This window comes from Molothrus ater, chromosome 18 (genome assembly GCF_012460135.2).
Source record: "Molothrus ater isolate BHLD 08-10-18 breed brown headed cowbird chromosome 18, BPBGC_Mater_1.1, whole genome shotgun sequence".
In the NCBI taxonomy this organism is placed as follows: domain Eukaryota; kingdom Metazoa; phylum Chordata; class Aves; order Passeriformes; family Icteridae; genus Molothrus; species Molothrus ater.
Genome location: NC_050495.2, coordinates 3,734,140 through 3,754,492, shown reverse-complemented (window position 1 = coordinate 3,754,492; position 20,353 = coordinate 3,734,140). Strand labels below are relative to the sequence as shown.

The 20,353-nt window shown below is 51.9% G+C and overlaps 1 protein-coding gene across 2 annotated transcripts; it reads left to right on the top strand.

Annotated features, from left to right (window-relative positions):
• The first annotated feature begins 27 nt into the window (after positions 1 to 27).
• BRAP (BRCA1 associated protein) lies at positions 28 to 14,358 on the top strand. 2 transcript variants are annotated; one of them, XM_036393372.2, is made up of 12 exons: positions 28 to 154; positions 285 to 431; positions 912 to 1,113; positions 1,862 to 2,051; positions 3,419 to 3,532; positions 3,968 to 4,116; positions 5,894 to 5,969; positions 6,464 to 6,602; positions 7,520 to 7,629; positions 9,192 to 9,281; positions 11,039 to 11,142; positions 12,131 to 14,358. In XM_036393372.2, exons 1-12 carry the CDS (start codon positions 73 to 75, stop codon positions 12,489 to 12,491), a joined length of 1,764 nt encoding a protein of 587 aa, XP_036249265.1. In that variant the 5' UTR covers positions 28 to 72; the 3' UTR covers positions 12,492 to 14,358. The 2 variants fall into 2 exon arrangements, with proteins under 2 accessions (XP_036249265.1, XP_036249266.1); XM_036393373.2 differs by lacking the exon at positions 11,039 to 11,142 and having other exon boundaries at positions 12,131 to 12,393.
• The last annotated feature ends 5,995 nt before the right edge of the window (positions 14,359 to 20,353 follow it).

The following is a 20,353-nucleotide window of genomic DNA, read 5'->3' as shown; positions in this document are numbered from 1 at the left end:
CAGAGGGGAAAGGTGCGGGAGGCGGAAGCGGCGCCCGTCCCGGTCCCGGTCGGCGGCGGCCCCGCGGAGCCCATGAGCGTGTCCCTGGTCGTGATCCGGCTGGAGCTGGCCGGGACCTCCCCGCTGCCCGCGGGCTTCGCCTACAGCGCGGCCGGTGGGTTCCCCCCGCCGGGGGCACGGGCGGGGCAGCTCGGGGCAGCGCGGCCGGGCCCGCTCCGCACCGCGCAGCTGCCGGCGGGGCCGTCCCGGGGCTGCCGGTCCCAACGCCTGCTTTGTCCCCGCAGCTCCGGACATGGCAGCGGAGAGCAGCGGCGCCGTGCCCGCCTGCCTGGAGGGGAAGGGCCCCGGGGAGCGGGCGGCCATCCTGCACCAGCACCTGGGCCGCAGGGAAATGACCGACGTGATCATCGAGACCATCCAGCCGCGGGCAGGTACCGGCCGCGGGCACCGGCGGCGGTTTGGGCTGTCCGTGGTGGGGGGAGCGTCCCGGTGCTGTCACTGGCCGGGCAGGGCCGGCGATCCCCGGCGGTGCGGGGTTTGTGGGGTTTGCGGGGTCAGTGGGGCTGCGGTTTGGGGAACGAGCAGAGAAGTTCAGGAGTGCGGGGGCGGAGCTGGTGATTCCCGGTGGGCGCTGCCCACTGAGCTCATCCCAATCCACACCTTCCTCCCGAGCTTCCTCCCCGAGCTCTGGGACAGGGACAGGACCCGCTGGAGCTGTGTCAGGGGTTTGGAGTGGAGATAAGGAAAGGTTCTCCCCCAGAGGGTGCTGGGCACGGCCCCGAGGCTGCCAGAGCTCCAGGAGAGTTTGGACAAAGCTCCAAGCTGGGATTTTTGGGGTGTCTGTGCTGCACTGGGTGATCCTGGTGGTCCCTTCCCCTCAGTAAAGGGGAAACTTTTTGCCTTTGTGAAAGATGAAGCAGAAGCTGCCATGGAGGGAAGAAAATCCTCGGAGGCTGCATCAGCTGAGGACAAAACCAAACAGGAGGATCAAAGCAAGGAGTGTGAGGCTGCTCCAGACTCTCCTTCCAAGCAGCTCCCAGACCAGATTTCCTTCTTCAGCGGGAACCCCTCGGTCGAAATTGTTCATGGAATTATGCACCTGTACAAAACAAAGTAAGAATTCCTTATTCGTGGCAGCTCAGGTGGGAATGGGAGGGTGAGTTGGCCACCCTGGGGCTGTGGCTCCTTGTGGGGACAAACAGGAAGGGTGAGTGGCTCCTGGGAATGCAGAGAGTGACTGGTGCTAATGGTGGAGCTTGGGGCTGTGGGTGGCACCTGTGACAGCTGTGGGTGACACTGGGGGTGTTGAGGGCTTGTGAGAGTGTAAGACAAACACAGATTCAAAAAAAAAAACCACATTTGAAAGCAGCTTTCCAAGGCAACCCACAATTAAAAAGTGATCTCTGGGGCCTTGGTGACAGGTCTGGGGAGCTGTGTGAGGCAGGGGAAATGTTTATTTATGGAGGTCTTATCCTGTGTTCCAGGGGTTCCAATTCCACACCACTCCCCTATAATTGTCTGAGAACTCCAATTTCAGGTCTTCCTGAAAGAAAGGAGAGCAGGAGCCACCAAATGGGCACTGGCAATAGTAACAAACATTGCTCAGTTGTTCTAGGAATAGTGCTAAACATCTGGGGCTTGCCAACCTCAGCTGTTTTTATAGAAAAACAGGTGTCAAACAATTCCACACTTCTTGGAGCTCCCAGGTTCATCTTTGGCTAAAGGATGCCTGTTTGTGCTCACTCCTGATGACAAAAGGGGGTTAAAGTCTGACAGCAGAGCTGCTGTGGCTGTGTGTCCAGCTGTGTGTCCAGCTGTGTGTCCAGCTGTGTGTCCAGCTGTGTCCCTGCTGTGTCCCCAGCAAGATGACGTCCCTGAAGGAGGATGTGAGGCGCAGTGCCATGCTCTGCATCCTCACTGTCCCCGCCACCATGACCAGCCACGACCTCATGAAGTTTGTGGCCTCCTTCTACGAGGTGATTGAGCACATGAAGATCATCAGAGACTCCACTCCAAACCAGTACATGGTGCTCATCAAGTTCAGCTCCCAGGTAAGGTGCTGCCAGCGTTCCTTGGCTGCAGGAATGTCACACCAGGTCACTGATCTGGGGCTGCATGGAGCAGCCCTGAGCCAGGCTTGTACTTATGGAGAAACAGCCCTGTCCTCCTTCCCAGAGAATCCCTGGGGCTGCTGAGGTTAGTCCCACACCTGGAAGCAGTGGATGCCATGTTCTGGCTGTCCTGTTCTTTTGGCAGGATATTTTTCAAAAATGAATCCATTTACAGAGTTCTCTGCTGTCTCTCAGCTTGTTCAGAGTGTTATGCTGTGCTGAACAGAAAAGACCCAGCCAGGGGAGCTCCCTTTGTTTTAAGAAAGACTTTTCCTGCTTTTCTGAGGAGCTGGGTGATTTCCACTGCCAGTGTGGAAAGGACAGAGCCCCCCAGTGTGAGAGCCTGGGGGTGAACTGGTACCCAGATAACACAGTGTGCTCCTTCAGGCCCCTTGGACTGGGCGCCTCTAAATTCCCTCCTAATTCTTCTGTGGACCCTTTCACTTGGACATTCTCTTCTCCCAGCTGCACATGATTTATTTTGGGGTTCAGGGAGAGGTTTCCCCCAGCTGTGAATTCTGCCTGAGAGGTTTCCCCAAGCCCTTAGTGCAGATGGAGGATTTGTGTGAGTTTTGTGCTAATTGCAGTATTTAGAAATTGGTTTTATATCTCTTGTTGCATTAAATTACTCAGGCAAATATTTAGTGCTGAACAGCCTTGCAGCAAATCCCTAAACTTTTGCTCAGTTCACCCTGAAATTCCTGTTTCTCAGGCAATTCCCTGAAGCTCTGTTGACCCCTAATGGCTGTGCAGGTAGCAAAACAAATCTCCAGGTTCTTTATGCTCCTGCCTAATCAGCAGGAGAGTGAGAAAGTGGTGTTCAGCTGATTGGTGCTTGTGGAGAAAGGGTTTGGGGAGCCCCTGAGGGAGAAGAGATGATGGATTTGGCAGGGTTTGGTTGGGTTCTGCCTCTTTTGCCCTGGCAGGTGCCTGGGCTGTGAGTGGTGAATGGATTCTCCCCCACAGTCAAGCTGTTGCTCCTGTCCCTCACAGTAGCCTCTTACATTTTTGCAGAGACCAAATTTGCTTTGCAAATGCACTGAAATTGCCAGCAAAGGCTGGAACAGGTGCTGAAGGGGAATCCCCAGTTCCTGCTGATTGCTCCAATGTCAGTGTGGTGTCACTGCCCTGAGCTTCACTTGTGTCTTCCAGAGCTGATACCAAACCCAGCACCAAACTGCAGTGCCTGGAGCTGGCTGAAGGCCCCTCTGGGTTCCAGGGAAGAAGGGAGGACATGGGAGGTTTCTCCTCCTCTCCCTTGGGTGGGTTTTTCTGTCTGTAACCAGTTTCCCCTGCTCTGTGCCCAGGCTGATGCTGACAGTTTCTACATGGCCTGCAATGGCCGGCAGTTCAACTCCATCGAGGAGGACGTTTGCCAGCTCGTCTATGTGGAAAGGGCTGAAGTCTTCAAGTCAGAAGATGTAAGTTTGGTTTGATTTGGTTTTTTTTCCCTGCATTTCAGAAGGTTTTAACAGGATTTTTTTAAGAATAAGCAGCAAAAATGCCTTAATAGATCATCCCCACCTTCATTTCCCGTTCCAGTGGAATGGGAAGAGTTTGTGTGGTGGCTCCATGGATTTTGGGCCTCAGCTGTGACCTAAACGTGCCTTGGGTTGTAATTTAGGGAATCTACAGAGCACAGTGGGGCTGGTGGCAGGTGCAGCCCCCTTCACTGTGGCCCTTTGAATGTTGGGGATCACTTTTCTTATCTTTGCAATAAATCCCAAGCACTGTGTGGCCTCACAGCGTTCCTGTGTCACGGTTTTGACCCCTGGTGCCAGCAGTGATGGGAAGCTGGAGTTGATGGCTGGTGCTGGGAAGGTGCTGAGCAGTTTCTGTGTGCTTGGTGCTTGCAGGGGGCCAGCCTGCCTGTGATGGACCTGACAGAGCTGCCCAAGTGCACCGTGTGCCTGGAGAGGATGGATGAGTCTGTGAACGGGATCCTCACCACTCTGTGCAACCACAGCTTCCACAGCCAGTGCCTGCAGCGCTGGGAGGACACCACGTGAGAGCCTGGGCTTTATTTCCACCTCTGAGGCCCTGCTTGGAGTGCTGGGGGCTGTGCTGACAAAGCTCTGCTGGTCACTGTGGGGGCAGGAATTACTGCAAGTCCTCATGCTCAGTTTTCCCATTAAGGGGCTCCCAGAGAAAAATCTCCCTGCCAAAAGTAATTGAACAGTGATTCCCAGGGGGAATTGTAGAGGAGTGCTGATTATCTCAAAATACTCCAGCAGAGAAGTGCTGGGCTAAAGAGGCCTGGCTGCACACACAGCCCTGCTTCACTCAGCCTTGGCAGCAAGGCCAGGCCCTGCCTTGGCATTGCAGATGGATCTGGAGCTCAGCTCCTTGTGGGGAGCCCTGCAGCCTTCTCCTACCTGGATGCTGGGAGGGGAGGAGGAGGAGGTGAGGAAGAGCAGGTGTGGAGGGAAGGGGAAGGCAGGGGAAGAAGGGATGATGACAAGATGGCTCAGTAGATCAGGCAGGGGAGGCTCCTGTTGTTCCAGGTGAGTGATGGCCGTGTCATGACACTGGGCAGGCTGGAGGTTGGGCATGTGTCTGTCCTTAAGGCAGCTGTCCTTGCTGCCACTGAGCCTTTCCTCTTGGTGCTCCCAGCTTCCCAAATCCCTGTGGAGTGGGATTTTGGTGTGCCTGGATCCCCAAGTGCTGCTGTCAGCTGGGTGTGTTTGCCATTCCTCTGGTTTGCTGCGCCTCAGGCAGGCACAGACACTGCAGCAGGAGGCTGCAGATCCTCCCTGTGCCTGCTCCATCCCTGCTGTCCCAATTCCTGGATTCTCTGATGGAATGAGAGGGAGATTGTAGCTCTCTGTGATCTATCACTCCTAAGGCAGAGTAACAACTCAGTGAGATTAATCAGATTTGGAGCTGTGCAGGCTGAAGGGCTGCTTTGCTCCATAAATCCAGCCAGTGGAAATTTGGGGCAGTGGAGCATAGCCAGTGCAGGAGCACGATCCCAAATAGCCCTTAAATATGGAATGTACAATTTAAACAGAGCTTATGCTCCCAGTCTAAAGAAATAACAAAGGAAAACCTCTGTTCTCCTTGCTCAGGCACCACAGAGGCTGCAGGTGCCTGAGTTTGAATAGGAACTGACTGCAGCCCAGTTGTCTCTTACCTGGAAGATTTCTGGGGCTTACCCAGCAGCTGATGAAAAATACATAACCAGTCCTGGCAGCCTCAGTTATCCCATTCCTGAGCTGAGCTGTGCTGCTCCGGGGCTGGACACAGCTTCCTTCTGCTCTGGGCTGTTCTGTCCTTGTGGCAGCATCAAGGAAGTTCCAAAAGAGGTGAAAGATCTGGATCTTCCTGCTACTGATGCTTTTAGGGTACAGTTATGGGGTGTTCTTCCTGGGAAAACTGAGATTGAATCCTTGGGGTTGGGGTGGGATTGAAGCATGTCCTCAGGGTTGTTTTAAGGACTGAGAGGTGTTTGCAGAGTGTCACCTGGCTGTTCCCAGCAGTGTGTAGCTCCAATGCCCTTCCTCAGTGTGTAGCTTCTGTGTAAACCCCTTGGACTGCACCAAAACCAAATCCAGCTGAAATGGCTTTGGGAGAACTGTTCTTTGTTCTGTCACCAGCTCAAAACCAGTAACTTTGTGTGGAGTGAATTCAGGTGGGGTGAATGGGTGAATGTGAGCTCATGGGTGAAACAGGGAACCTCTGCTGCACAAGGCATTTCCCTGGAGCTCTCTGGCTCTCTTTTCCATGACTGGAAAGTGAAGATGTTGCTCCCTGTGTCTCATGATGTTCTTGTTGCCCTCCAGGTGCCCTGTGTGCAGGTACTGCCAGACTCCAGAGCCCGTGGAAGAGAACAAGTGTTTTGAGTGTGGAGTTCAAGAAGTAAGTAGGTGGGTGGAAGGTGAGATCTGGCCTAGATCTGACTGCACAGCTGCTTGGGTTGCTTTGGGGCTTACTCTCAGGCTGATTTTGGGCTGGTTTTACCAGCCAGTGGGGTATCAGCTTTCCTTTTGAGTTGCATCAGTGCTGGGAAGGGAGGTCACCTCACAGGTTTCCTGTTCTGACGAATCTCTGTGGTTCTTAGATCAGTGTGACAGCAGGGAGCTAAACCAGCCTGATGGTGGTGGCCCTTCCAGTGTGTGCCCTCCAGAGCTTGCTGAGACCCCTCATTCCTTAGCCAAGGCCACTCTCCCATCTGGGTGGGATTTATCCAGCCCCTGCAGGGGTGTAACTGCCTTTGATGGGCCGGGCTCCCTTCCAGCTGCAGGGGGGAGCGGGAAAGCAAACGCTGTCAGGAGTGTGGGGTGGGTCAGGCTGTCTGGGGGTGCTGCTGCCCCCCAGAGCTGCCCCCCAGAGCTGCTCCCTGTGTGTTGCAGAACCTGTGGATCTGTCTGATCTGCGGGCACATCGGCTGCGGGCGCTACGTGAGCCGCCACGCCTACAAGCACTTTGAGGAGACGCAGCACACGTACGCCATGCAGCTCACCAACCACCGCGTCTGGGACTACGCCGGAGGTGAGCCCGGGGGCCTGGGCACCCTGAGGGGCTGGCCAGGGGCTCAGTGTGCTGCCAATGGAGCAAGTTGTGTCTGGGTTCATCTCTTGATTTTGGGGAGCAGCCATCTCTGCTCTAGCAGCAGCTTCTTGGGAAGGTGACTCTGTCACAAGGTCCAGCGTCTCTGCAATGTTTGTTACTCCTTTTCCATCATACCCCATTAAAGTCCCCCCTGCCCCAGAGCTGGCTTTGCCCCTGAGCAAGGCAGTCCTGTCCAGATAGCTCAGTCCCTCTTGGAGACAGAGTGTCCAAATACCCAGGCTGCTCATAGCTGTGGCTACCTTAAGCAAACTAAGTGGATTTCAGCTCTTTGGTGATTATCAGCTCTCTTATGATTTCAGCTCTTGCCTGCTAAGGCACCTGTGGGCTAGGGGTAGAAGCAGATGAGAGAGAGGAGAAGGAGAGCTCCTGGTGGTTCCACAGTGATGGTTTATTGAGGGGTCTGTGAAGGGTTCCAGCAATGGCTCTTCTTCTGCCAAATGGGCTAAACCAGCCCCTTTTTATAGGGTACAGAGGAATCCAAACTTGTCCAGTAGTAGGGGTTAGGGGAAAGTGACCTATGGGGTTACAGAGGTAAGCTAGAGTCTGAGAGGCAGAAGACAGGAGCTTATTTTGCTATCTCATCATGACTCAGCAATTCCTACTGTTAAGTCTCAGCCCTCCATGGGGTCTTAGACAATTCTATGGGGTCTGCTACACCCCATAAGGTATTTTTTCCAAATAGCCCATAAGGTGGCTGGGAGGAATCTGCTAAAGAACAAATGCATGTGGTGTTGGCTTTGTGCCTGGCTGAGGGGCAGGGTCTGGGTGGTTTCATTGTGCTCCATGATTGGGGTTGCTCAGATCTGAGGGCCCATGGTTGGATTTTCTCTCCCCAGACAATTATGTCCATCGGCTGGTGGCAAGCAAAACTGATGGCAAGCTGGTTCAGTATGAGTGTGAGGGGGATATGTGCCAGGAGGAGAAAATTGATGCCTTACAATTAGAGGTAAATATTTTCACTTGTTGGACTCTGCGTTTTAGAAATGCTTCCAACCCCGCCACGACCACGGTTCAATCCCATCAGCTGAGGCAGCAGATCTGCTCCCAGCCTGGAATTGTCTCCAGGCAGGAGCAGGATGGGTTTACTGCCTTTTTTTTTTTTTTTTTTTTTTAATTTTTTTTTTAAGCCTCTCCCTGGCTCTGCAGAGCCGATGCAGCGCAGAGCTGGCTGCAGTGTCCTATGGTCACTGGTGATTGAAGCAGAGCTGCCTGTGCTGCTGCACACCGGGGGCACTGGAGGGAGAAGTGGGTCTGAGTCACTCCCCAGACCCTTCCTAGTGGATCTATGGCTTGGGTTCAGAGCCATGACCTGTGTGGCTCTGTCAGTTTGGGTAGTTCAGCTCCCAAACTGAAGGAGGATGCAGGAATCCACAGCTGTGCGCTCACCTTGGCGAGCACCGAGAGCTGAGAGTCTGGTGCCAGCCCTGTTCTGTTCCCCTCCCTTGAACAGATAATGATTTATTTATTTTTTTGTACCTGTTGCCCAGCTTCTCCTAACTAAAGGAGAGGAGCTTGAAATGCCTGCTTCACTGAGCAGCCACTGCAGCACGATTTCAGCCGCATTAGAGACGAGGGTTTGTGAGGAGGAACAGCCCACAGAGACCAGACTGGAGCAGCTCGTTGCTCACATAAATATTTGGTTGCTTTTCAGTGAATTTTCTGAATAACACTTAGATGCTAAACCAGCTGATTTTAACCCTTTTTTTTCCTGTGAGGTGGTTGCTTAAAGCATGTAAGATCTCTCTGTCTAATGAGATTGCCAAATTCATTCTCTCTTGAAATATTTCAGTGTTTTGGCACTCGGAAATTACTGAGAGTGATCAAGGCTCTGTGCATGTTTAATTCTCTAGTGAATGCCTAATTTGATGCTTATTAGGTTGATGAAAAGGAGTAATCACCTTTTTCAACCTTCTCATGACTCATTTGCAGAACCAAAAGGGAAAAGATGGGATGTAGGGCATAGATCCTTGTTCAGATACCAAAATGACATTGGAATGGGCCATACATGTTGGAGAAGAGTAATTGGGAAGTAGTAATTGGGAGTAATTGGTTACAGAGAGCTGAGGGTGCTTTCCCAGGAATCTCCTTATAGGAAAACTGGATATGTGCGTTGATCCTACTGCACTGGAGTTTGGGTTGTGGATGGGAACTCTTCCCCTCAGCCTTTGGAATCTCAGACTCTCAGGACAGGGATGGGTGGTGCTTCATTTTCCTGTAGACATTTATTGCTATTCCCATGAAAAATCTGCCTTCTTAAACAATTCTTGGTTTGATATTTTCACTTGATCTTTGTTGTGCTGTAGAGGCTTTCCTTAATTTCAAAAAACTCCAAAATTGCTTGATTGGGAAATCAAACTGGTGAAAGCCATGGATCTGCAGCTGGGCTCTGTGTGTCAAGAACCTCCTGATTTCATGTGTTAAACTGATGAAATGGATTGTGGATTGAAACCCTTAGGGCTCCTTAAGCAGCAGGGCCACCCTGAGTGCTCTGTGTCTCTGTGTTTGTAGTATTCCTATTTGCTGACGAGCCAGCTGGAATCCCAGCGGATCTATTGGGAAAACAAGATTGTCAGGATTGAGAAGGACACGGCTGAAGAGGTGAGCTCTGCCCTGGGCTCTGGGAAGGGTCCTGGCCCTGTTCAGTGGGAGAAGAAGGAGCTGCTGGATCTCTGGCTGAGCCTGGGCGCCGCCTGCCGCAGCCTCGTGCAGCCAGCTCCGCTCCCAGCTGGGAAAATTGGCTCCAAGATGGATCTGTCCCTTATCTGGCTGCTCCCAGGGAGCAATTTGCTGCTCAGTGGTGCAGAAGCAGGTAGATTGCCACAAAGATTGCAGCTTGATTTAAATGTGCTGCTGGGGAAATGCAGCAGTGGTGGAAGGAAGGTAGCGTGGTGCTGCAGGATCCCGGAGCCATCCGTCTCTCCGACACGGATCTCCAGGGAATGTTGGTGGAGCAGAGACAATATGACTTTAATTTGCTCGGCTGCAGAAGGTGGAACTGTCTCTCTGCTCCAAATGCATATTGATTTGCCCTTTCTTTTTGATCCCTTCTCTCTCCTCATCACCCTTTGGGAAAAGTTCAGAGTCTCCTCCTATAAAGCATCCTGCAGGCAGGACTGCTTCAAAATGTCACCAGGAAAAATCCAGGGAGGATATTCTACTGCTTGTTCACTCTACATACATCCTTTCAACCAGGTTTAAAGTGAGTCAGGATTTAGAATTAAGTCCTTAACTTTCTTCAGGACTTCTAATTAACCATTTAAGGGTCTGCAATTAAGTAAAAATAGAAATTGTGACTGTTGAAAAGGCTGGTCATTGACCTTGTCCTAAAGAACAGTTCCAGGAATCCTATGGAGAGCCTTATAAAAGGAAAGTATGGATCAAAAATCATCTTGCAAGTGGCCAGGAGACACAATCCTAAAAGCAGCTTCAGAATGAAACCACTCTGATCCCTGCTCCAAACGTGGTTTCACGTTTAAAGATCGCAATAATTTTATCCATGGCACTTGCTCCATGTAAGTCTTGTCTGGATCGCTGCCACCATGCAGTGTGTTCCATTATCAGTGCTCAGGCTACTTCCCCAGATTAACCATCAGCAGCACCAACATTCCCTGATTTGGACTGGAAGGCTTCAAACCTGCTCTGCACCCACGTGTGCAGACACTGACATTGGTCCAGGCTGCTCCTCCAGTAAAGCATTTGCCATTAAATTCCTGCCCCACTGCCTGTGAGCGTGCTGGAGGCACCAACAGAAGGCAAACAAGAATTCCTGACTCTAAATTTCCTGTAAGTCTCCTGCTGGAGGTTTGACACCTGGAGAAGGAGAGCTTGGCTTTCTCCAGGAGCAGCAGAGGGAAGAGGAAAGGCCATGGCCAGGGGATGTTTGTGTTTGTGTTTGGGAGATATTGGTGTCAGTGGGTCAGTGCTGAGTCAGCCCCTGTTCATCTTCACACTCATCCTCTGAGGTTTAGTTTGAAATGAGCAAAAACTCGGCCTTGAGGTGGAAATCTGAGTTTGCTGATGGATCCAGAACCACGAGAGAGTGGCCAAAGGAGTGCTGGATGCAGGCAGGAAGAAGTTAAGGAGCTGCTGCAGCTTTTGGCAGTGCCTGGCACGGATCTGCAGCCGGAGTTGCTGTTCTGTGGGAGCAGCTTCCACGGCAACGTGGCTCCTTGGGAGTCTGGGATCCAAGGGTAACACGGGGGGTCCTCACCAGAACAAAGCCTTGGCTCCAAGCTTTCCTTACCTGGGGAGAGGAATTGGTCAAAGTCTGGAAACAGCTCTGGAAAACCAAGTGTCCTGACGAAAGGGCAGCGGACTTTGAGCTGTTGGAAATGCCCCTGTGTTTGTTTTTACAGATTAACAACATGAAGACCAAATTTAAAGAGACCATTGAGAAGTGTGACAGTCTGGAACAGCGGCTCAATGACTTGCTCAAAGAAAAGCAGTCAGTGGAGAGGAAGTGGGTACCACTGCCAGGTTTAGTTCCATGCAGCCATTAAAACACCGTGCACTGACATCCAAAAAGAAAAAAAAAACAAAACTCCTGCTATTCTTGGGTTTTGAGCTGTTTAAGCTGCAATACTGAGAACATGGCTTGCTTTATAAAAAGCTCTGATTTCTGTAGGTGTTCACAAATGGGAAGTGTCTGAGTGAGCCCAGCTTTGGGGCCATGAGCTCCCTTTCCACGCTCTGCATGTTCAGCATTCAGGGATCCTTCCTCTCCCTGCTCTGAGGGAGATGCCAGCCTGTTCTTGGTGGGTGCATCCAAAGGGATGAAAGGCAGCTCAGCAGGGGCATCACAGAGGAGAACACAGATCTTGGGAATGCCTGCAGGAAAGATGTCAAGCCTGGGAATTGTGGATCCATGCAATCCTTGTGTGGGACTGTGTCCCTGTTCCTCCCAGCCCAGGGCCTGCCCAGCAGTCCTGGCTGGAGCAGGGAGCAGGCACTGAGCTCCATGGTGCTCACCTTCCTGAGTGGGAAACAGGCAGAGGAGGGTGCCAGCAAACTGCCAGGGCAAAAGCAGAGTTGCTGGGAGCAGGAAGCCCTGTCTGTGAATCACAGGGCTGTAACCCTTGTGGGAGCATCTCCCTCCCAGTGAAGTGGTATTTTGAGGGTCTTGGAGTGTGGCCAGAGGCCCCTGACTGCCCTCAGCTCTCTCAGGGTCCCTTGTAATCCCTGTGCCCTTTTTGACACCAAAAGCTGCAGGTGTGTGTCCAAGGTCAGTTCCATCTCCCAAGCACACTCTGCCTGTTGCCTGTGCTGTTGGCATTTGGCATGAGATGGAATTGCCTGACCTGGGGGGGATTTCAGAATCTTGTATTGCCCCCCCCCCCCCTTGCCCATCTTTGCTGGAAAACCAAATTCCAGGTGGAGTTGGGGGCTGGGAGTCAGTTATCCAGTGAAAAGGCTGAGATGCTGTCCTGACTCCTGCTTCTCTCTGCAAGGTGTTCCCAGCTGAACAACAAAGTGGCAAAGCTCTCCAACGAGCTGAAGGAGGAGCAGGAACTGAACAAGTGCTTGCGAGCAAACCAGGCCTTGCTGCAGAACAAACTGAAGGAGGAGGAGAGGGTGCTGAAGGAAACCTGTGAGCAGAAGGACCTGCAGATCTCTGAGATCCAGGAGCAGCTGAGAGATGTCATGTTCTACCTGGAGACACAACAGAAAATCAACCACCTCCCGGCTGAGACCCGCCAGGAGATCCAGGAAGGACAGATCAACATTGCAGTGGCATCTTCTGCCAGCTCCTCCACAGCAGGCACAGGCAAACCTTCCTCCAGGAGAGGCCGTGGCAAGAGAGGGAAATGAGCACAGGAATTCTCTGCTGCCACCCTGGAACTGGCCGTGCCAGCAGCAGGCCAGGCTCACCTCGGGACTCGGGCTGGCAACACCCAGCTCACTAAAGCTCAGCTAGAAATTGTCTCCAGAGCTGCTCATAAAACTGGCTGCAAGTCAGTGGAGGTGTCTGTGGTATTTAAAAGCATTTCACTGCACAATTTAGCTGTTTTTAGGCAGATCTTGGTGACCATTTTGCCTTCCCTCCTTTTCAGAGCCCCTCCTGTCATGCATTTGACTTTGCTGGAGAGTGTTTTGGGGTGGGGGGGTGTGGGGTGTGTCCATATCCAACATCCCATTCCCTGTGGGGATGCTGTAGAGTAGGCTCAGCCCGCTGTGTAAGGCTTCTCCAGTTCTTCTCCTGGATTAAAAGTATTCTCAATTAAGAAGTTATTTAAATAAAACGGTGTAAATTAGGTTATATACATCTTCTTTTTGTATGTGCAGTCCTGACACTGCAGAACTGCCTGTGCAGGAGTAGAACTGTAGTTTGGAAAGAAAAAGGAGTGAGGTGTGGAAAATAAACCATCTTAGTGGTGTAAGAAACCAGGCAAGTCCTGAAGGCCATTGGTCTGGGAATTCAAAGGCTTTAAGGGACTTTCCTCTGATTTCTCTTCATTTTAAAGGTGGCCTTTGAGAGGCCAGTGCTTGCTGTGCTGCCTGTGGAGCAGAAAGGGTGGAAGTTTTGTGTTCTGGATGCTGTTTAATGTGGTTATTTTATAGGTATTTCTACAAATTCAGTGGAGTCATCTGTGGGTTGAGGAGCACGTTCCCAGTGCTCCTGGAGCAGGGTGTGTGTGTGTCCCTGCCTGAGCTGCTCTGGCACTGTTGGTGGGAGCTCCAGAGCTGTTCTCCTCAGAGCCAGGTGAGGAGAGGGACAAGCACAGCCTTTTCCAGACTCTTCCCACATTCCTGGAGCTGCCCCTCCACTGGGTCCTCCCCAGGAGCTGCAGCTCTTGGTTCAGTTCCTGTGCTCACCAAAACGTGGCACTATCCACAACCTCAGCTGGCAGAGCTGCTGTGTGACTTGTCCCAAAGGGACACAGGTCCTGGAAGGGAATTTTGTGCACAAATCTGCTTTGGTTTGGGTTTTTTGTTGGTTTTCACTTAGAATCTAAGACTCAATGCTCTGGGGTGGGAGGTTTTCCCCTGGAGAAGCGACTGTCCTGGTTGCTGTTGTGCTCAGAATCAGAGCATTTAAAGGCTGATCTTTTGTTAAAAATGGCAGGGGAGTCCCCAGTTGTCTTTCCAGGCCACAGGATGATCCTGATCCTTGTTGGAACAATCATGACCTTAGTTTGGAACACTGAAACAGCTCTGGCTGAGCAGGTCCAGCCTGGAACACAGGCATGGAACAGCCAATCTTTATTGCTAGAAGTTCTTTTTTTGGCCCATTGAAAGGGACAAGTCCCAGTCCCTGGAATGACCCTGGGAAGGTGGGTGGGTCTCATCCACTTCCTGCCTGCATGGACAGAGAGAGTTGAACTTCCTCACTGGAATTACAGGGCTGGTAGTGCACTCTGGGCATCCCCTGCTTGGGTTTGGAGATCTGCCCCCACCACCTGGAACTTGGACCTTTTCTGACTTTGGAGCAGGAATGTACACTCATTTTTCCGGTGTGTGGATTGTACTACCCGGTCTCTGCCTTCTGTAAATGACTCTAAGGACCTCGAGATGTACAGCACGGCTTGCTCTCCTAGAGAAACTATTTTATTTAAGATATATTTTTACACCATTAAGATCCTCTGACCTTTTGCTGAAGGCTTGCTTTGTGTAGAACACTAAAGATGCTGTACTGTATCTTGGAATTCATTTTCAAAAAATGTGATGGAAAATTAAACCAGCGTGCAGTTCTTTCTGTGTGTTTGTTCCACTGAGGGGAGGGAGGAGGTTGTTTTGGAAGCCTGATAGTTTTTAACTCAAAGGCAAAGCTGTCCAAATGAGCTCTTGGCCTTCTTTGGGCTGGGGAAGTTGGGCCCAGCTGAGCTGATAGGAGCAGATAAGGCTGGGCAGTTATCTCTGGGCAGCTTGTGCAGAAAAAGCATGAATTGTAGAAGGCTTTGTGTTAAACCAAATAATTCTCAGTCCTTGAGTAGCCTCCAGCTTCTTAAACCATCCCAGGTGAGCAGAGACCCTGCAGTGTCTGTCTGGGTGTTTATTCACTGCTGCAGATCATTGGGAATCTCCTTCCCTTGGGCGATTTCCCACGGGGAACTGGGGCTTGTGGTGAAGGGAAAGGTCCCACTTCAGGCTGGTCTGTGACTTTTCCTTACCCCTCATCAGGACCCACAAGTGCCTGGAAAAGCTTTGGCACTGGGACCTCAGCCTGTGGTGAAGTTTTGCCATCGGCAAGTGGAGCAGCAGGTCAGCCCTGGCTGTGACTCACTGTCCCCACAGCAGGAGGCTGCACAGCCTGAAACTCCCAGCACTGCACAGCTGAGCTTGGCCGAGCTCCTGCTGCGGTTACAACCCTTGAAATAGACATTTTAATTTGGAAATCCTGGAAGGAACACACCTCTCCCCAGCTGTACACAGGGGTTTGCTGGGTGGACTCCCAGGGAGCTGTAGGACACAGCCACGTGGGCTCCATGGAATAACAGAGATGTTCCTGCAGGAGCAAGAAATGAGAGCTCTGCTCTCCCCAAAGCACTGCTGGTGGCCAGCACGTGCTGGAACTCCCCTGGATGCTGCTGTTCCCTCTGGAAAAGGTCCCTGCTTCACCTCCTGGCAGGGAGGGAGTGGGACAGCAAAGTGATTCTGTGAGCAGGGGCAGGACGGTGCCCTGGAGCCTCTGCTGTGGCTGCTGTGGGGGGACAGCTGCCAGCTGCCAGCAGAGGAGGTGGCAGGGCTGCAGCAGAGGCTGTGCCATTGCAGGGCCAGGGAAAAGCCCAGCTGGAGCAGGGCCCCAGCCAGCAGAGCTTGGCAGAGGCTGGAGGATGCTGAGATGATTCACTCCAGCAGCTGCTCCCAGTGAGCACAGGGAGAGGCAGCTCCAGGGCCGGAGGGGGAAGGTACAGGGGGACAGAGGGCTCTGCTCCCCTGCTTGGGAGGGAAGTTTTGGGCAGCTGGGGGTGAGCTGGGGCCCAGGGCTGGACTGTCCCTGCTCCATGACAGGAATGTCCACCTGAGCCATGGCAAAGCTGGGTTGGCAGTTTGGGGTGACACACCTGACACTGCTGTTTCTGGTTCCAGGGTTTCATTCCTTTTTTGTCCCTTGGGAAGAGCCTGTCCCTTAATACCAATTAATCCCCTTCATGTCACCATTCTGCAGAGGAGCCAAAGTCCTGGGTGAGGTGACATCTCTGGCTTGTGCCCAAGGAAAACCTCGCACGGTGCTGTGAGCAGAGTGGACACAGAGGCAAAGATCCACAGGTGTCCACCTGTGTGAGCTGGAGCCCCCCACAGCCATGCCCTCCAAGGGGCTGCTCTGATCTCCCACACCCTTTACCTTTCCCCTGAAGCCCAAATCCCTAAGGCCCACTGGAAAATTCCTGCCTTGATCTGCACCAACTAACTTGTCTGTTTTCCCTTGAGCTCTGAGAAATTCACATCCATTTCCCCCAAAACCTCCTCCCCCTGTTGTTTCGTTGTTTTTTTTTTGTTTGTTTGTTTTTTTTTTTTTTCATAAATGGGCATTTTGGTCTAATAACTGTGTTTTAAAGGTAAACTCATCCAGCTGCTCCAAAGGAGATCCCACACCAGGACAGCCAGTGGTGTTTGGGATGTGTTTTGCAGCACAGGAGGGATATTTGTGTATTCCTCCCCCAGCCTGAATTCCTGCACACATTTCCCAAGGCAAGAATTGTGCTTGGGTTCACCCCAGAATCCAAGGAGCAACAGTAAAAAACAGGGACAGGTTTGCTGGGAGCAGGAAGCAATCAGAGATATTTGCTTTCATTCCAGCAAAAACCCCACACCTACAGCTTCCTGCCCCTGCACCACCCCTGAGCAAACATTATTTATAGCAGCAAGAGCAGTTATAGCTTTGCCCCTTCTTGACCTGGAAGTAATTGGTTAATTGAGTTAGACAACAAACCTCAGCACACTGGCTTGGTTTCCTTCCACCTTCTCCCAGGGAGCTGGAGAGCCAAACTCCTTCCATCCCAAGCTGGTGAAAAACATCAAACACCTCCGGGAGAACAATGTTTACTTCCCCACCAGGAAATTGGGCCCTGTTGAAACTTCTTCAGGGCCAGCAGCTCCTCCAAAGCTGCTGCACCTGGGGGGTTGCTGCTGAGCTGGAGCTGAGGTAGGTGGGAGCTCTTTGGGGAGGGTTTCCTGAGCTCTGCTGAGGCTGGGAAGCTGTGGAAAGCTTTGCTGCTGCTGCTGGGAGCTGAGCTCTGAGCTCACCAGGAAACTGAGATTTTGGTCTTTGCAGGTTCAGTAATTTGCTGATTTGGTGGTTGGAGAGGTTCTCTGGGTTTGTGGGCCCGAGGGCAGTGGGTGAGGATGAGCTGTGTTAAGCACATGCTTTATTCCCAGCCTGAGATCCTGGTAGTGCTGATTTTTCCTGGAGACAGAGCTGGTTTCTTTGCTTGTTTTCAGTGTCCCTATGTGGTGGCAATGGCCTTGGAGGACAATGTCAGTCCTTGGTCTCCTGGATGCAAAGATGATGCTTTTGACAACAATTTAAAGGCCTCTGCCTCCCAGTCTCCTCTTCCCTCTTTTATGTGTTATTTGTGATATTTATCAGTCTCCACTGATGTGGGACACTCTTTGGGGAAGAAGAGCCTCTTGCCATGTACAGCAGAGGGGTTTAAGCAGGTGAAGGAAACCCTCTGGGTTTCCTCTTGGGAAAGGCTCCTCTTTGGGGTGCTGGGAGACCCCCACTCACAGGTGTGAATGAGGTTCCAAAGCATCTTCATGATCTGTGTGTCAGAGTTCTGTAAAACTAAAGCAAACCCACAATCAATCCTTTCAGCATCTACACCAGGATTAGATCTCCCAGAACAATTCCTCTGCACTACTGGGAATCTTAGCCCAACAGAATTAACTTAGGCTGGAGAAACTCCTTGTGCTGTTGGCTGGAATCCATGGTCTGTGTGGAGTTCAGTTGTGAGAGCTGGAGGAGCTGAAAGGGAGATGTGGCCAAGCGAGATGGGTGAGCTGGAGTTATCCACAGGACACAGGGATGCTGCTGCAGCTGCAGAGGAAGCTGGATGGTCTTGTCCAAGCACAGCTGTGCCAAGAGTTTCCCTCTGCAAGTGCAGGGCTTGCACAAGGAGCAAAGAGGACTTTTCCCAAGCAATTCTCTTTGGCAGCTTTCAAACGTGCTCTGGTTTTTGGTGAAGAACAAATCCCAGCTGGATTCTGCTTGTTCAGTGAAGGAGCACCAAGAGCCAGGTGCTGGCCTGGGGTCTGGGAGCTCCTGGCCTCCAACCCTTCCTGAAAAATCCCCTCAGTTTCATCACAAGGAGCCAAACATCTTCTCCTCCTTCCAAAAAATCAATGTGGAGGAATGATCAATGGTGTAAAAGCCGAGGCTTACGTGGGAATGCAGGCAGCACTCTGCAATCACAGCATTTTCCTCTGCAGTGATCGAGTCAAGCTGCAGAAGCAGTTAAGAGGATTAGATATTTTTGATCATATTTGCAGCTGTTCTTGCTGTAACTGAGAGGAGAAATCCAAATGTGTCGCCTTGGGAAGTGACTGAGAGCCTGGAAGGGAGTGCTCCCTTGGGACCCTGCAGCCAGGGGGTGCTCAGCCCCTGCTGCTCCCCAGAGCCACAAGGAGCTGTCATTCCTGCAGCTGCAATTGTGGCACTCGGCTCCCTCAGAGATCCAGGCTCCAGTGGAAACCTCCCTGTGAGCTTGGATGCAGGGCTCTGAACTGCAATGGTGGCTCCAAAATCTCTGAAGGCTGAGCTTTCCCAAGTGCCACAGCTTAAACAAGGAATGTTGTGGAAGCCCTGCCAAGTTCAGAGCCAGATGTGAGAGAGGAGGTCCCTCCCTGGACATCACCAAGGATTTCAGCACTGCAGTGCTAAGTAAGGAAAACTAATTCCACTGCACAGTTAAATTTCAGTGTCTCATTTTCACACATTCAGCACTGTTGGAGTCCAAATAAAAATACCTGACTGTTCCCTTCAAACCCATCCCTGCAGAGATGCTGGGATGTGCTGCCAGCACTGCAGTAGGAAGCTCCTCTGTTTTTCCCAAGGGACATTTCCAACAGGCCCTTGGCCCCCAGGATGGGAGTATGGGATCCATTCATCCCTTTTTCCATTCTTCAATAGAAATGTGGCCAAGGAATTGGCTCCTTGAGCCATGTGGTTGCTGGAAGTGCTTGGCCCTGCTCACAGAAACTGCCTGGGCTTTCCCTTCTCCATGGATGGAGCCTTGGGTGATGCCCCTGTCCAGGACAGGGAGGTTCCTCCTGAAGCCAAAATCCCAGATCTGAGCCCCAGGTGAGACATCCCTGAGGAGGGGAAAGTTTCACATCTCACTTTCAATTTCCCTGATGATTTTAGCACGGTGAACAGGGGAAAGAGCACCAGAGGTAACAAATTCAACCCTTTCCAAACACAGTCACGTGGTTGTCATTTGCCAAAAACATAAACCACAATCATAATCCTAAATTTGTCCTTTGAGCATACCTGTGCCTGCTCTGTAGTAGTTTCCTTCTAATCCCCAGGGATTAATCCTGAAGTGCATTGAAACATCTGAGGTGAAGGGCTACAGTGGAAATTCCTTGCAGGCTGGTAATAATAACTGAAAGCTGCTCTGTGAAGCAAACCTGAGGCTGACTTGGTTTTTAATGGACATCTGTCTGTAGGGGGAAAAATGCCATGGCAACTGGCTTTCTTGTTGGCACGGCAGCCTCAGCAAAGGGCTGGGGAGAGGATGGGTATGGGAGGGTCTGTGTGGCTGTGCTGGGAAACCTGGAGGTACAGCTCAGCCAGGCTGGGAGGCAAAGGTTGTTTATGCTCTGTGAGCACCAGATCTTGAGGGATTTAACAGCTAAATCTTGGCATAACGATTGCTTTGTGTGCTGCTGCTGCTGCTTAGCAGGAGCCAGGCTGGGTTCCCCCCTCCTTTTCCTAAAAATGTGAAATCTAAAGGCAAAAAGCGCCTGGTTGGAGATTACCTGGCATTTTGCTGGGCAGGGTTGGTGTCTCCCAGTTTGCAGCTCTGTCCCAAGAATCACTGCAGAGCCACGGCTTCATCAGATGGATCCTGGAGCTTTGCTGGCTGAGGAAGGAAATGCCCTTGCTGTGTCCAAGGCCTGTGGAAGTAGAGAGCAAGGGTGCACAAGCTCTGGCACTGCTGTGCCTCCCTCCAGAACTCCATGGACATCAGCACTTCCCTTCATCTCCTGTGGGTTGCAGGAGAAGCAGCAGGAGATGCATGGCCCAGCAGGGACATCCATCACCCTGGCTGCACTCAGCTGCAGGGCTGAGAATGGGGAAGAAATGGCAATAAAATTGCAAGTGCAGATCAAAAACTGCATCTGATGGGAGCTGGTCCCTGCTCAGAGCTGAGCTGGGAACTTGGGAGCTGGAGGCAAGATCAGGGTTGGAGGGGAAAGGCAGAGGTGGCAGGAGCTGTCCCACGTGGCTGGTTTGGAATTTGGGGTTTGGTTTTGCTGTGGCACCAATTCTGGTCTGGCCAGGGGTGTGTCCTCAGCCAGGACTGAGGGCAGCTTTGCTGACGAGCTACATCGTATCTCTCTGGGAAATGCTGCCTCTGTGTCAGCACCTGATTTGTTCTCTTATTTTCCTTCCAAGTGTCTGGAGATCCCCGTGCTCACAGCACTGCCCACAAAGCTTTACCCTCTGAGAGGAGGGGTGGGGATAATGGCACTGAACAACTGAAATCTTCAGGGAAAACACGCGT